At 45.7% G+C, this 13,067-nt stretch overlaps 1 protein-coding gene across 5 annotated transcripts in view; it reads right to left on the bottom strand.

Annotated features, from left to right (window-relative positions):
• Positions 1-5,152: 5,152 nt before the first annotated feature.
• IARS1 (isoleucyl-tRNA synthetase 1) overlaps positions 5,153-13,067 on the bottom strand; it is a 113,545-nt gene continuing 105,630 nt past the window's right edge. For 4 of the 5 annotated variants that reach the window (XM_062008105.1, XM_062008104.1, XM_062008107.1 and 1 more), the window contains 3 exons: positions 11,469-11,612; positions 10,354-10,506; positions 5,153-5,728 (listed from right to left, as the gene is read on the bottom strand). In XM_062008105.1, coding sequence (XP_061864089.1) covers positions 5,646-5,728; positions 10,354-10,506; positions 11,469-11,612 — 380 coding nt within the window. In that variant the 3' untranslated portion in view covers positions 5,153-5,645. Of the gene's footprint in view, positions 5,729-10,353; positions 10,532-11,468; positions 11,613-13,067 lie in introns of all 5 variants that reach the window. The other variant, XR_009819782.1, reaches the window with a different exon arrangement.

The following is a 13,067-nucleotide window of genomic DNA, read 5'->3' as shown; positions in this document are numbered from 1 at the left end:
AATTGAAGACACACCCTCCCCCAACCCCAGTGAACCATCACTGGCAGCACAGAGAGACAGAAATTACCTCCAAGAGCATCGATGCTGTAAAGCTGCTTCTATGGCTGGATGACACTGTGCTGCTCACTCCTTCTGCCTTTGAAACAAACATTTAGGGGCAACTGAGGCTGCTGTGAAGTTCACTTTTTGTTCTGCAGTTGCATACATTATGTTTTTCACCTTTTTAACCAGTGGCATGAGTCTACCCCATAAGAAACCAGACAAAAAGACCTGACACAGTGAATAATTGCTGCCTGCTTAACCAGCAGTGACAGGGATCCCCACACTGCACTCACTGACAGAAAAACTGAGGTTCTGAGTTGCAGAAGGGCTGTACAGCTGACCAGCTGCTCAACTTACAACAGCATGAGGAGAATCTGATTTTTTTCCCTCTCCTTAAACCTCTTCTTCCCTCCAGATGTCACCTGCAGAAGGATACCAACAGTCACCACTTTTTTTACCTCATGTGAAAGTAAAACCAAAATGCCAGTTTTTGGCTGTTGCCCATTCAACTGAGAAAGGACACAAAAGGACTGCTCCACAGCTAGCCTGGCTCACCATGACAGGGATTTATTCTGAGCCAAGATGGCAAGTGGGGTGATGGAGAGGAGCCCTGGTGCTGTGTTGTCCACACAGCTTTGGTGAGCAGGGTTGCCAGGCTGGCACCAGTCTCACTCAGTGGCAGCCCCTTTGCTAAGCACCCTGCCAAGGGTGCCAGTGCAGCTACTGCCTGCCTGTCTGGTACAAATGGGACAGAAAGCAAATCACTTTGAGCCCAAACCAGCCTCCATAAATTCAAGGGGGTGTTGTCTGAAACAAAGGAGAGGAAATAGGACAGTGGGGGGAGATATCTTCATTTCCCTTTAAGCCATAGCAGCCTGATTTCTGGATCCAGCTATAGCAACAGATCCATTTTGTACCAGTGCCTCCAGCTCTCCCAGCAGCGAGGAGCTGGTTCAGCAGAGGAGGGAAGGCTGCACACATTTCAATGAGCCTGAGGGTGCTGCATTGCCATCAGGTGAAAGGCAACAGCAGAAGGGCAGCAGGCTGCTGCAGAATTGAGGGATGCAGACTCCTACAGAACACAGTAAGCAGTGTGACACAGCCCTGTGAGTGCCTAGGTAGTGCTTTTTTCTCTATGCAGAGAGAGGCAATCGTGGTCTGGGACCTAATTTGTATAACAAGCTATTTAAGAGGGAAGCTAATTGAAGGATATAAATCCCAAGGAGTATCCCATCAAGCCAAGATACTATTATTAGCCCAACCTAGATGAGGTTATAGAAGTGCATTAAGAAACCTCAATACAAAAACTGGTAGGAAACATTCCCCACTTCAAGATCTCCTGAGACAGATTCTCCCAAGCAACGATTAGATGTAAAAATAAATGCTAAAAATGGATGTGGAGAAGGTAGAAAAAGCAACAGTTCACCCAAATGGGTCACAACATGTTCCTAACATTCACTGTCAGTATGCTGTAGAGACAAAGAGATCACAGCCAACTCACAGAGCAGCAGCTGAAAGCAAAATTAAACCATCACTCTGCAACTAGAATAGCTTTTAAACTTACATGCTACTTAGGACAAAGGTTGGTGTGAAGTTAACTGATCCAGGGGCCTTTTCAGCAGGGTCCTCTGACAAACTCTGGTCTCACCCTTACCTGTCCTGACCATATTGAATTTTCCCCTCTGCCAGATCCTACCAAGGACAGAAATAGTGTTTATGAGCATTTCCATCCTTGTGAGATGATCAGACTGGAGAGTGCAAGGGTGAACCTTGCTTTCTGTTCCTGTCACCACGACCCATGAGGAGTCTATGGATGGAAAGCCACAGTTGAGAAACTAAAAGCAACAAGGTAAAAAGATCCAACCCAACCATAAAAAAAAGGAGAGAAAGGAAACATGAAAGAGAATGAAAATTGTGTGCAGTGAAGCAAGGAGAGTGAGGGAAAGCAGAGCAAGGGAAGCACCACAATACTTTCTGACCCTGGAAACTGAGTCTGTAACACTGGAAAGAAACAGGGAGCATAACTTTATGCCTATATAACAGCCACTTCACTTTAATCAATACCTTAAAAAAGAGAAAGAACCAGTCTCCATGAAGAGACAGCAGCTCTGAGGGAGCTGTTGGCACTGCACACCCTCCAGAGCACACCTACCTGCAAAGCACCTCCTCTAAGCTCAAGCCTCATTTGGAAAAGAAGAACAGATAGATGTTGCTGAAAGATTTCTTGGGTCAGCTTCTCTGGAGAGATGCAGAGCTAGCTCAAGCAATATGGATAGCTGTATCTTACCTAAATGAAAGAAATGCAGCCAGACAACACTGGGGCAAATCAGGGAGAAACCCACAGGTACTGAAATGCAGTGCCAGGCTCATGATGTGTGCAGCTGGACACCAGTGGTACATCCCAGCTGCTCTCTGCACCCACCCTGTGCAGAAGCTGTGCAAGCAGCTCAGCATTTCACCATTTTTAACCATATTTTGTCTCTTGTTTTGAAACAAACCCACAGGAACACATTCTTCCAGCCTCCTGTTTGCATGTGGAGTTGCGGTGAAAGGGCAGTAAAAAGCCCCATTAACTTCATGTGTAGTTTGTAGTCTGGCATTGTCTCCTTGTCTTGAAAGCACAGCTCCCATCCCTCTGGTCTGTTACTCCACACACACCCTCTCAGAAGCAGGTAAGTGGCAGTAAGGCTGATATAGAAGCCTCCTGCACAAAACTAACCAGACTAATCTCAGGTTTGAAGAAATGAAGTGCTGTCTTTGCTGCCACCTTTGTCTTAAAGCCTATTGTCTGGAAGAACTAAGGGACACATACAGAATTATCAGCAAGAGTTTTTCTTTCATCCCTTCACTGGCATTAAATAAATGCTTTGCCTCTGAGTTTTAGCAGCATGGCTTTGTGTGTGTCAACAGTGCATCACAGGCAGTGCTACTGCTGCACAACAGCTTCAGAGGGAAGGGCTCATGGGGGGCGCCCAGGGAGAGGCCAGTTTTCATTTCCAGTGCAAGAGATGTAATTTACCTCCAGAAAACCTGGGAAATTCAATTCAGCTCTTCCTCAGGTGAGGTATGAGATTATGGCACTAAGGTAACAAGAAGTATCCCTCCTCTTAAAGGGAGATTACTTTTGACATCAAGCAGCTACACCTGAGAAAGAAAAGGATCTGTTGAGCTCTGAGTGAGTTAATAAATGTGGGCTGGCTTTTAATTGCCTGGGAAGCACATAGATACACCCATGAAACCAAATCCAGTGCTTACACAGAACCTGGCCAGCCAACATCCTTAGAGAGAATAAAAATCCCACATATACAGAGTGCTAAATCCCAAGTAACTCTTTAAACATGCAAGTGCTGTTGTCCCCTTAGTGTCCCGTTGGGAACAAGGTCAGAGTGCGCTCACTCACCACCTTTGTTTATTCTCCATGAATAAACAAGGTTACTCAGCTGAGGAGCAGCCCTCCTACCTGCACAGCAGACACAGCCTGGGCAGTTTTTATGTGACAAAAAAACCAATACACATTCATTTCCATATCACTATGTCAATAAATAGATAAGAAAGCTGGCTTGGAGGGAAAGGGAGAGGGCAACGTCCAGCACTCACTGGAGGGAAGAGGCTGGTGATCAGTGGGTTCAGGCACTGACATTTCCAATACTGATAAACATCATTTCATGGAAGCTGAATGCCAGAGACTTGATTCACTTGAAACGAGCACTCACAGTTTTGGCATGGCCCACTAGGACACAGTAGTCACACAGAGCATTTATTTATATTCCCACTAACAGAGTGTTATCACAAGAAAGCTTTGGTTTATATTCCTAGCGAGATGAGAACCACAGAGCAGTGGAAAACCATGCTAAGCAAGACTTTGTTATTATTCTGGAACGTTGCTGTGTCCATGCTCTCCTTTGCAGGGTACCTGACCTCGTTCTTGGGAGGCTCACAGAGGCTCACAGCCAGGGCAGCTGTGGGCACAGGAGTCTCCTCAGGCTCAGTGCTCTGTACAATAGGAGGTTCAAAGCTGATTAACAGTGCCATGGAAATGCAGTGAAAGCACTGTGTGGGCTTAAGCTTCTAGTTTAACTAGTCAAAAAACATCCTCAAACTGAGAAGAGGTTGCCTGTGACTGCACTTGCTGACAGATGCAGAAGTTAATGCTACAACACTTCACACAATCACAGGACCATTATGGCTGGATCATGCAGTCCAGCCACTCACCTCACACTGCCAGGCCCAGCACTAAACTAACCCCTGTCCCTCAGCACCTCATCCATCTATCTTTTTTAAGTATCTCCAGGGATGGGAACTTCCCCATCTCCCTGGGCAGCCCCTTCCAATGCTTAACAAGCCTCTTGGTGAAAATATTCTGCATCAGCTCCAATCTCAACCTCTCCTGGAGCAACTGGAGCCCATTTACCCATGTCCTGTCATTCATTACTGGGGAGAAGAGACTGACCCCCACCTCACCACAGCCTCCTGTCAGGGAGCTGCAGAGAGTGCTGCTGTCTGCCCTCAGCCTCCCCTTCTCCAGGCTCAACACTCCCATTCCCTCAGCCCCTCCACAGCACCCTTGTGCTCCAGCCCCTTCCCCAGCTCTGTGCCCGGCTCTGGCCACACTCCAGCCCCTCAGTGTCCCTGTGGCAGTGAGTGAGGGGCCCAGCTCTGAGCACAGCCCTGGAGCTGCAGCCTCCCCAGGGCCCAGCACAGGGGAACAGGGGAACAATCCCTGCCCTGAGTCTGCTGCCACACTATTTCTGATACAGAGAGGATGCCCTTGGCTTTCTGGCCACCTGGGCACGCTGCTTTTGTCAAGCTGTAGTGACTATCCTAAAAACCCAACACTCATTTTTATCTAAAACTGGTTTTACATCTGAAACTGAAGTGACTCACCCTCCCCAAACCCCAGCCAAATAGAATTGCCCCAAACCTCTCAGTACCACCATCCAAGCAGTCACTGGCAGGCAGCATGGACACTGCCAGGTTGCAAGTTTCTCTGTTTTCCTGACCTCTGCAGTGTGCTGAGCATTACCTTCCTTACAAAACCTAAGGCAGCAAAGTCCTCTGAACCCAGGGAAACAAGAGTTTGGAGATGAAGCAAATTTATTGTTCCAAGTGTTAGGGAGCATTTTGAAACAAGCACCACACACTTCATGAAAACCAGTTCCTATGAATGAACAAATCCAGGTAAGCTTCAATGAGGTTTCAACCCATTTGTAACACGGTCTGTAGATCACAAAGCCTTGTAGGTAACCCCTGGTTTAGGAAATGCAAGATGCCCCCTGCATAAAGGGCAGGCAGAGAACAGCATCACTGAGGTACTAGTCTCATGTCTTTCAGGCAAATTACTGCATAGATACGTTATGAAGTTCTGGTATTGGAGCAGCTTGCACAGGATCATAAGATAACATGGTTAAAATACATTGTATTTGAAACCAAAGAGCAGCATATTAGACATGCACTGGTAGAAAACATCCCACGTGCAACTGGAGATGTTAAAAAGTACCAAACACAACTTGGATGTTAATCTAAAACCATACCCATTTAATTTCACCTCATCTTTTGGTGGGGAAAAAAAAGTCTACATGGTCTTATTCATACAAATGGAATCCTCAACATTCAGCTGTGGTGGGTATAACTCGAACATACAGAGTCTTTGTGTTCAGGTTCTTCATGGAGATGTCCTTTGTGATCTCTGAGCCAAGGAAACAAGAGAGAAACAGAACATAGTTAGTGCCCCCTGCTTACAGGTGAAACTTGGAACACTTTTGTTCTTTATTCAGACCAACTGCTGGTTCAATCCAAATGGGTCTAGGATAGAAACTGCTCAGCTCAGAATTCGCTCCTCAGAGCACGGTGCCCCGAAGGAAGGGTCACCCCCCGCAGGAGCTGGCAGCAGGCTGACTGGCCTAGGTTACAAAGCTTGAAAGCCTGTGTCAGCCCACAGCTCCCAGCTTCACATCCACACAGAATGACATCTAGTTCAGAAAAGTAGCTCATAATGGCACGAAGTCAGTATCAGCAACACAACACAGTGCACTGGAAACCCCAGGCTCTCTAAATGTGATGTAGGAAGGGCCATAGGCAGAGTCATCTCCTCCTGCCTCCCATCTCTGACAGAACACCAAACGTTGTCATGGGACAAGAATATGATCACATACATTAACTGCAGGTTTATGTTTAACAGTATCTGCTGAAAAACTAATGCTGCAGTCTTGCTGAGCGTGCCTAAAGAACTTCATACCATCCCAGATCAATTCCTTCGGTCCTTTCACACTTCTTTTAAGGACACAACTATTTCCCACAGGCTGATCCAGGGATTACCATGAAACACACACACTGAGCAATTGCACTTTGTGCTACAGGAAAAGTCACCTGCAAAGCTGCTAGGAGGTGGCAATCTCTCACTGCTCTTGCCACCTTACAGAGCAATCTTCCCAAGGAGTCAGATGCTTCCCAGCACCTGCCAACTGCAGCAAACCTCCCCAATAACAGAGCAGGTTGCTTTGAATACTGAGATGTACAGCTTGGGAACAAATGGAATCCAAGTGATTTTTACAGAGGTCTCTTGACTAAGAAACTTCAAAGTGGTAACCACAAATAGTTCCACTGAAACCAAAGAGCACCAGGGCTCCACCTGCACACTGGAACTCCAACACACAACGTGAGCACACAATCCTCACCTTTGGCACCAGTGAGACCAGCAATGACAGATTAGTGACATTCAGAGGGGCTGGGGGATTTTTCAGTAGGAGAAGTTTTGTCAGAGCCAGTGTCTGATCCCACACAGCTCTGAGGGGTCCCCTCCAGCCAGGGGCTGAGGCAGCGTGTGCTGGGGGAGGCTGCTCAGGGAGCTGCAGCCGTGAGACAGGGCACGGGGAGGTTACTTCTCAGTAACATGTCTGAGTGAAAACTGATGCTAGAAGTGGCAGCAGGGGGTTCTGTTTCCATGGAACAGGATGCAGGCTCCTTTTAACATTAAGGCACCCATCTTTCTCTGAAAAATATTTCCCTGTTGGGCCAAGCAGACAGTCTCTGCAGCGAAGGATAAAGCCACCTGTTAGTTAAAGAATTAAGGAGCCCTTCTGGATCATGACAGTGCTGTTTTTAAGGAGCTCTCTTCCAGTGTAGTGCTCTGCTTTAAGCAGCTGAATACCCATCTACAGAGCTGCAAGAGGGGAGGTATAATCCAATTCAGCAATTAGAGCTTTATTCCCTCAGTAAGCTTCCTTCCCTGCCCAGGAAAATGTTCCATCAGTGTGCAAAAAAGTTAATTCTGGTCTGTAGAAGCAGCCAAACAAACTACAAACTCAGAGGCTTTGGGTTTTTAATGATTTACTTTTAAAAGGCTGAAAAAGGAGAACTTACCCCAAGCTCCTGTTTTCCACAGCAGTTATACTTTTAGGAACTGGCAACTTGATTTAACAACAAAACATGAGGACATTCTCCTCTCTGTGCTGACTCCCAGCACATGTCCAGCTGCCTGTGCCTCACAACATCTATCCAATACTGGTTTTAAAACTGACAGCCCATTTCCCACCAAGTGATTTGGGGTTGGTTTAGGGTTTGGGTTTTTCCTTTTAGTAAAACAGACATCAACTTTCCAGTTCATGGATGATGTCTATCCAAGGTTTCAGGTGCTTAAACAGCAAATGCAGTTGGCTCTTTTGTTAGAATAAGTAATAAAAACCTACTCAAGAGACTAAACCTTTTCTCTTTGAAGGCAGGCCCCTGAATGTATTGATCAGAAGATGAATAGGGGATTACCAAGCTGCAACAATGCACATAAATATTAACTGACCTCGTGTTTTCCAGAGGCATCACAACTTTTGTTTTATAGGCAGTGCTTATTTATCATAAGAGCTCTGAAGATGAAGTGCAACCATTTCAGTGTCTATGTGACTAAAAAATGTTAACGAGAGGGGCACACAGTAAGAATTAGATCTGAGATAGCAGAAGCCCAGCTGTAGGGCTTAAGGATGTGTGAGCTATGCAAATAAAGCCCCAGGACCAAGTTCTCCACATTGAGCCTAAAAAAGACCAAATCAGTTGTTTCAGCTTTTGAAGAGACTATAAAATGTGATCTTTCACATCACTGTGAATTGTTACTTCATACACTTGAAGTTTAAATAGTTCTGGAGAACTCACACTACAAACACATCTCAGGGCCTCGACTGATGTCCCTTTTAGGTAAAGGCATTTTAACATTCTTTACTTCAGCCCAGCCTTGAAGGCCACATATTTTCCTGTCCTGTCAGTTCTTTCCCTCTTTCAAAGCTCCAAAGTTTTCTACAAGAGTTATTTTAGTATCTTAACTACATCAGATCTGCTGTGAACCCCTTCTGCCTTGTAACAGTGATAAAAAACAAAGAGGAGATCTGCATAACATCAGTTGCTCCTGAATGGCTGAATTCCTGGTCAGTGAGGTTTGGCACAGAAACACAGCTCTTGTTTATGCAACACAGGGTGGTTGATACACTTGGTTCTTACACCTTGTGCTGTTTTGAAACACTACAGTGGTGTTAATTCAGCACATTAATCTTGGCATTACCTCAACTATCACTAGAAAGGCTCATCAACATTTTACTTACAAGAATATCTTTTGCAAAACAGAGTTCAGGTCACATGAAATAACAAGCAAGCAGAAATGCTCAACAAACCCCCTGAGCCTTACCTGCCTGATTCTAACCTATCCCTCCTGAATCCCTCCAGCCCAGGGGACAGCTGAGTGGGTGAAGAATTTCTTCAGTGTTAGGTGAGGGAGCACTGGCAGGGGCTGCCCAGAGGGGCTGTGGAGTCTCCCTCTCTGGAGACATTCCAACCCAGCTGGATGAGTTCCTGTGTGCCCTACCCTAGGTGTCCTGCTCTGGCAGGGGGGTTGCACTGGATGAGCTTTCCAGCTCCCTTCCAGCCCTTAGACTCTGTGATTCTGTGACCCCAGCTTTGGCCAGCTATGCTCAAGAGCTGCACCCCTCCTCCTCCTGTCAGTAGTAGATTCCCAGGGGCCCTCCAGGGACATTGGTCCCACCAGAGGATTAGGCAACCAGTCAAACAAGAGGCCCTGCTTCCAGACAGGTAACCCAAAATGCACTAAGTCAAGGTTAAGCATCATGTATCCCCCCCAACTCCCAAGCAGCTTGTAAGCCATCCTCTGTAATGAACTGGAGACAGAGTCCTTTGCATCATTTCATTTGAAGAGCTGAATTTCCCTGCATACACTGAAGTAGCTGTTGTTTGGGCTTTTTGTTTGTAGTTGTTTGGGTTTTTCATCAACTACTTTCCATTCTTCCTATCAAATGAAATCCCAAATCTTTCTTGGGTCCAACTTTTTAGCACTACAGGTGGCTACATCTTTAGTCTCATCTTTCTCATGAATCAGAGATTTTTGTTTCTCAGCCTCACAATCTGTCTGTGATTTTGGAAGACTCTCTAACATTTCAGCCCTGTGACTGTGTGACAAAGCTTCCTACTCCCCAGGTACTCTGAATGAATTGCAGCTGCTGTACCCAGCCAAGGCCGACCTACTCACACAGCTCCAAAATAGATCTGATACTCTTTTCCACCCACTCCCATTCTCCAAAAGGAAGGGAAAATAAAATATCTGCAACAATATGAATGTTACAGGAACAATGTGAACAGGTTCTTAAAATATTGACACTTCAGACTCACTCACTTCTAGGAGGAGATTGACTCTGTGCTTAGTCACAGCAGCATGTGCCTACCATTTACACTGCTGACTGACCTTTGTTTCAAAGGAAGAAACTTTTGCAGAGCCTGGTTCAGCCATTTCATGAAGGGAACCACAGAATCTCAAGGGCTGGAAGGGATCTGGAAAGCTCCTCCAGTGCAACCCCCCTGCCAGAGCAGCACCACTTAGAGCAGGGCACACAGGGACTCATCCAGCTGGGTTGGAATGTCTCCAGAGAAGGAGACTCCACAGCCCATCTGGGCAGCCCCTGCCAGTGCTCCATCACTCTCACACTAAAGAAGTTTTTCCTTGTGTTTCTTTGGAACCTCTTCTGTTCCAGCTTGTAGCCATTGCCCCTTGTCCTATCATTGGCCATCCCTGAGCACAGCCTGGCTCCAGCCTCCTCACACCATCCCTTTACCTATTTGTAAACACTAATGAGGTAGCTTTACACTTCTAAATGGATATGGATGCTTAAAGGGTTTCATTAAGTAAATAACACATTATGAGGCAAAATTAAGAAACCCCTGTGCAAACAGGGGTAATTAAACTGGATTTCAGGCTATATCAGCTGCTCCTCAGCAAAAGCTTCCAAGTGGCCTTGGACATGCCAACCAAAAGTCTGTGCTTACCTCGAGTTTGTGCTTCATCCAGGAACAACTTTAGCCTCCTGCTTCTGAGTCCAAAGACTTTTGCTGTTTCATGGAGGAGACCTTGGTACGTTAACCCATTCTGGCCCACAGGGTTTTCCATTAGAAGGGTTCCCACCGTTCCTTTCTGACATTCTGGACAAGACAAACAGATGAATTGCTGTTGGTGAGGAATGACACTATTTCCTTTACCTTGGTAAATCAAAATTTAGGATTTCCTCTTTCATCTGTTTCCTCTTGGTGCTGAGTGATTACCAAAACCAACCTAGTTACAGAGATCCACTAAGTAAGGTCACGAATGACAGAATCAGAAGCACAAGTGATTATCAACAGCTCAACAAACCAAAGAGAGCTTTGCAGAATTCTTTACATGAGGCAACAGGATAGAGACTGGGAAACATGAGATGTTTCAACAGGACACACAAGCCATTGAGAACCACAGAGGCTCACAAAGCACCTTCTGATGACCACATCCCCAGCCAAAACCACATTTCTGGCCCAAGTAGGTTCCCAGTAGTGTCAATAAGATTCCACATGGACAGTCCAGAAAGGACTCATCCCAGGGCAGAGATTAAAAACAAGTTACTAACAACACAGCCACTCCAACATGAGGTTTGAGTAGAGGTTACAAGATTAGCAGCTGTAAAACAGCATTACATGTCTCTATACTCTAGATGAGGTTAATAACACAATTCTTTTGGCTTTTAAATAGCACTAAGAAACATTTCACAAGCTGTTGGCAATGTCTTTGGAAAGAGCTGTCTCCTCCTTCATTTTTGGTCAGTTTTAGACTCAGTCTTTTAAAATCAGGTGCACAGGTGAGATGATGCTCAGCAGCAGGACAACAATGCAAAGGGCTCAGGTTTAAATGCACGCTGTCCCTCATCTCAAACCAGCTCTCTTTCTTCTTTGTGCAAAGAGGGAGAAAAGCTTAAGTACAAACATTGAGTTTATTAGAAAGGAAACATTTGGGAAAAAGAATCACCATGTACCAGTGAAAACACATGAACTTCTCTTCATCAGCAAGCAGGGGTGTCCCACACCCCTACCACCCAAAGCTCAGGTTCAGAACAAGGAGAGGTCAGCATCCCACGTACCTTGTGGCTTTGCATTCAGGAGCTGCAAGTTGATATATTGGCAGAGCAGAGCATTGGGAGAGTTGACTGGAGCAGGTGCTGACCCTGTGGTCACATGCAGAGTGTTTCCACTGAGACTGAGCAAGTCAGTTTTGTTTAGCACTTCTGGAAAGGAAAAGAGGAGCGGTCAGGCCATGAGTGGGGAGCTGAGCCCAGGCCTCACTCCATGAGCAGCCAAGGGCTCTCTCTAACTCCTGATCCCACTGTGGAAGCATTTCCCTCTTTGCAATTCCTTCCTCATGTTGGATAATGGAACTGGTGCAGAAATCTTTTGTTCTTACCAACACAGAGTACTTTGCTGTGGGAACGAGCTCCTACCTACCACTTTGCATGCACATCCATACACAAGGTGATTACTTATGCAAGAAAAATAACTCACTTAAAACATGTCAGAAATTATTCACTTAAGCCAAGCATTTCTAACTCATTCAATTAAGACCCATGGTCTTTGCCTGTGCCCTGACCTCCCCAGCTGAGGCAGCGCTGGAGAGGTGTTACTGTGCAACTGTTTCCCTCGTTAAACTCCAGATGACAATACATTTACACTCAGTGGCTGGTGAGCTCATGCATAATGCCCTCACAAATAATTAATATTTGTGGTTCATGACAACAGCAGCTGATGATTCAGCAGCTGATTCCAGCCAGGCATATCTAGAAAATGGTGGAAGTTGAGAAACAAAATAGGACCCATGTCTCAAAGGATTTTAGAAGTAATAGCAGCCCCCTGAAAGCACTCAGATGAGAAGCTAATGAGGTTTCTGTGATACAAATGAAATATGCCAGGCTGCATTCTGCACTACCTACATGAGCCTGTCTATCAAACGTAGATAGCCACAACAAGAAAGCTACAGATGAACAGCATCACTCTGCTAAGAAGCTTTCTCAGCTACAGAAGTCCAAGGACCAAATCCAGGAGGAATTCATAAGTTTAATTTCTTTTAAGAACTGTGCATTGTCTGTGTGTAAAGAAAAGTCACATCTGCCATCATTTGCAACAGGTCTCCTTCCATATCACCCTTGTTCCTGTGTCTTGGAGCCTAAGCTTTACAGAGTTATTTTGCATCAGTTCAGCTAAATGAACGGGGTTCAGTTGTTGCAGGGGGCAGAGGTTTTGCTCCTTTCTCCAAGGATGTTTACAAACAAAAAAGAAAACAATAGAAAAAGAGACCCCAAACCAATCCAAGCAAAAATCCAACACCCAAAACACCATCATCACCCCCAAGAAGTGCCAAATTATCACAAGCTGTGAGCTGCCAACGTTTTTCCAGGTGCTGCAGAACACAAAGCACATGGTGCTGTGGCAGGCTGATGAGACTGCTCTGAGGAATGATGAAGATCTCTGGCTGCACCTAGGATTCTAAAATGCTCCTCTCTAAAAATCACCTTTTCTGCCTCTCTCTCAAGAGGAAGGCTACTTCTCAAATTCAGTTTTCAAGCACAAAGCGTTTCCAATGAGGGTGGCTACCTTCCCCCTGCCCAAATGCTTCTTTGGGATGTTCCAGGTGCCAGGCACAATCTCAGGGCACAGGAGGGGTTTTGCTTTTGGTTTTACTTACACAA

The sequence above is a fragment of the Colius striatus genome, chromosome 15 (genome assembly GCF_028858725.1).
Source record: "Colius striatus isolate bColStr4 chromosome 15, bColStr4.1.hap1, whole genome shotgun sequence".
In the NCBI taxonomy this organism is placed as follows: Eukaryota; Metazoa; Chordata; class Aves; order Coliiformes; family Coliidae; genus Colius; species Colius striatus.
This window is presented reverse-complemented; position numbering and strand designations above follow the sequence as displayed.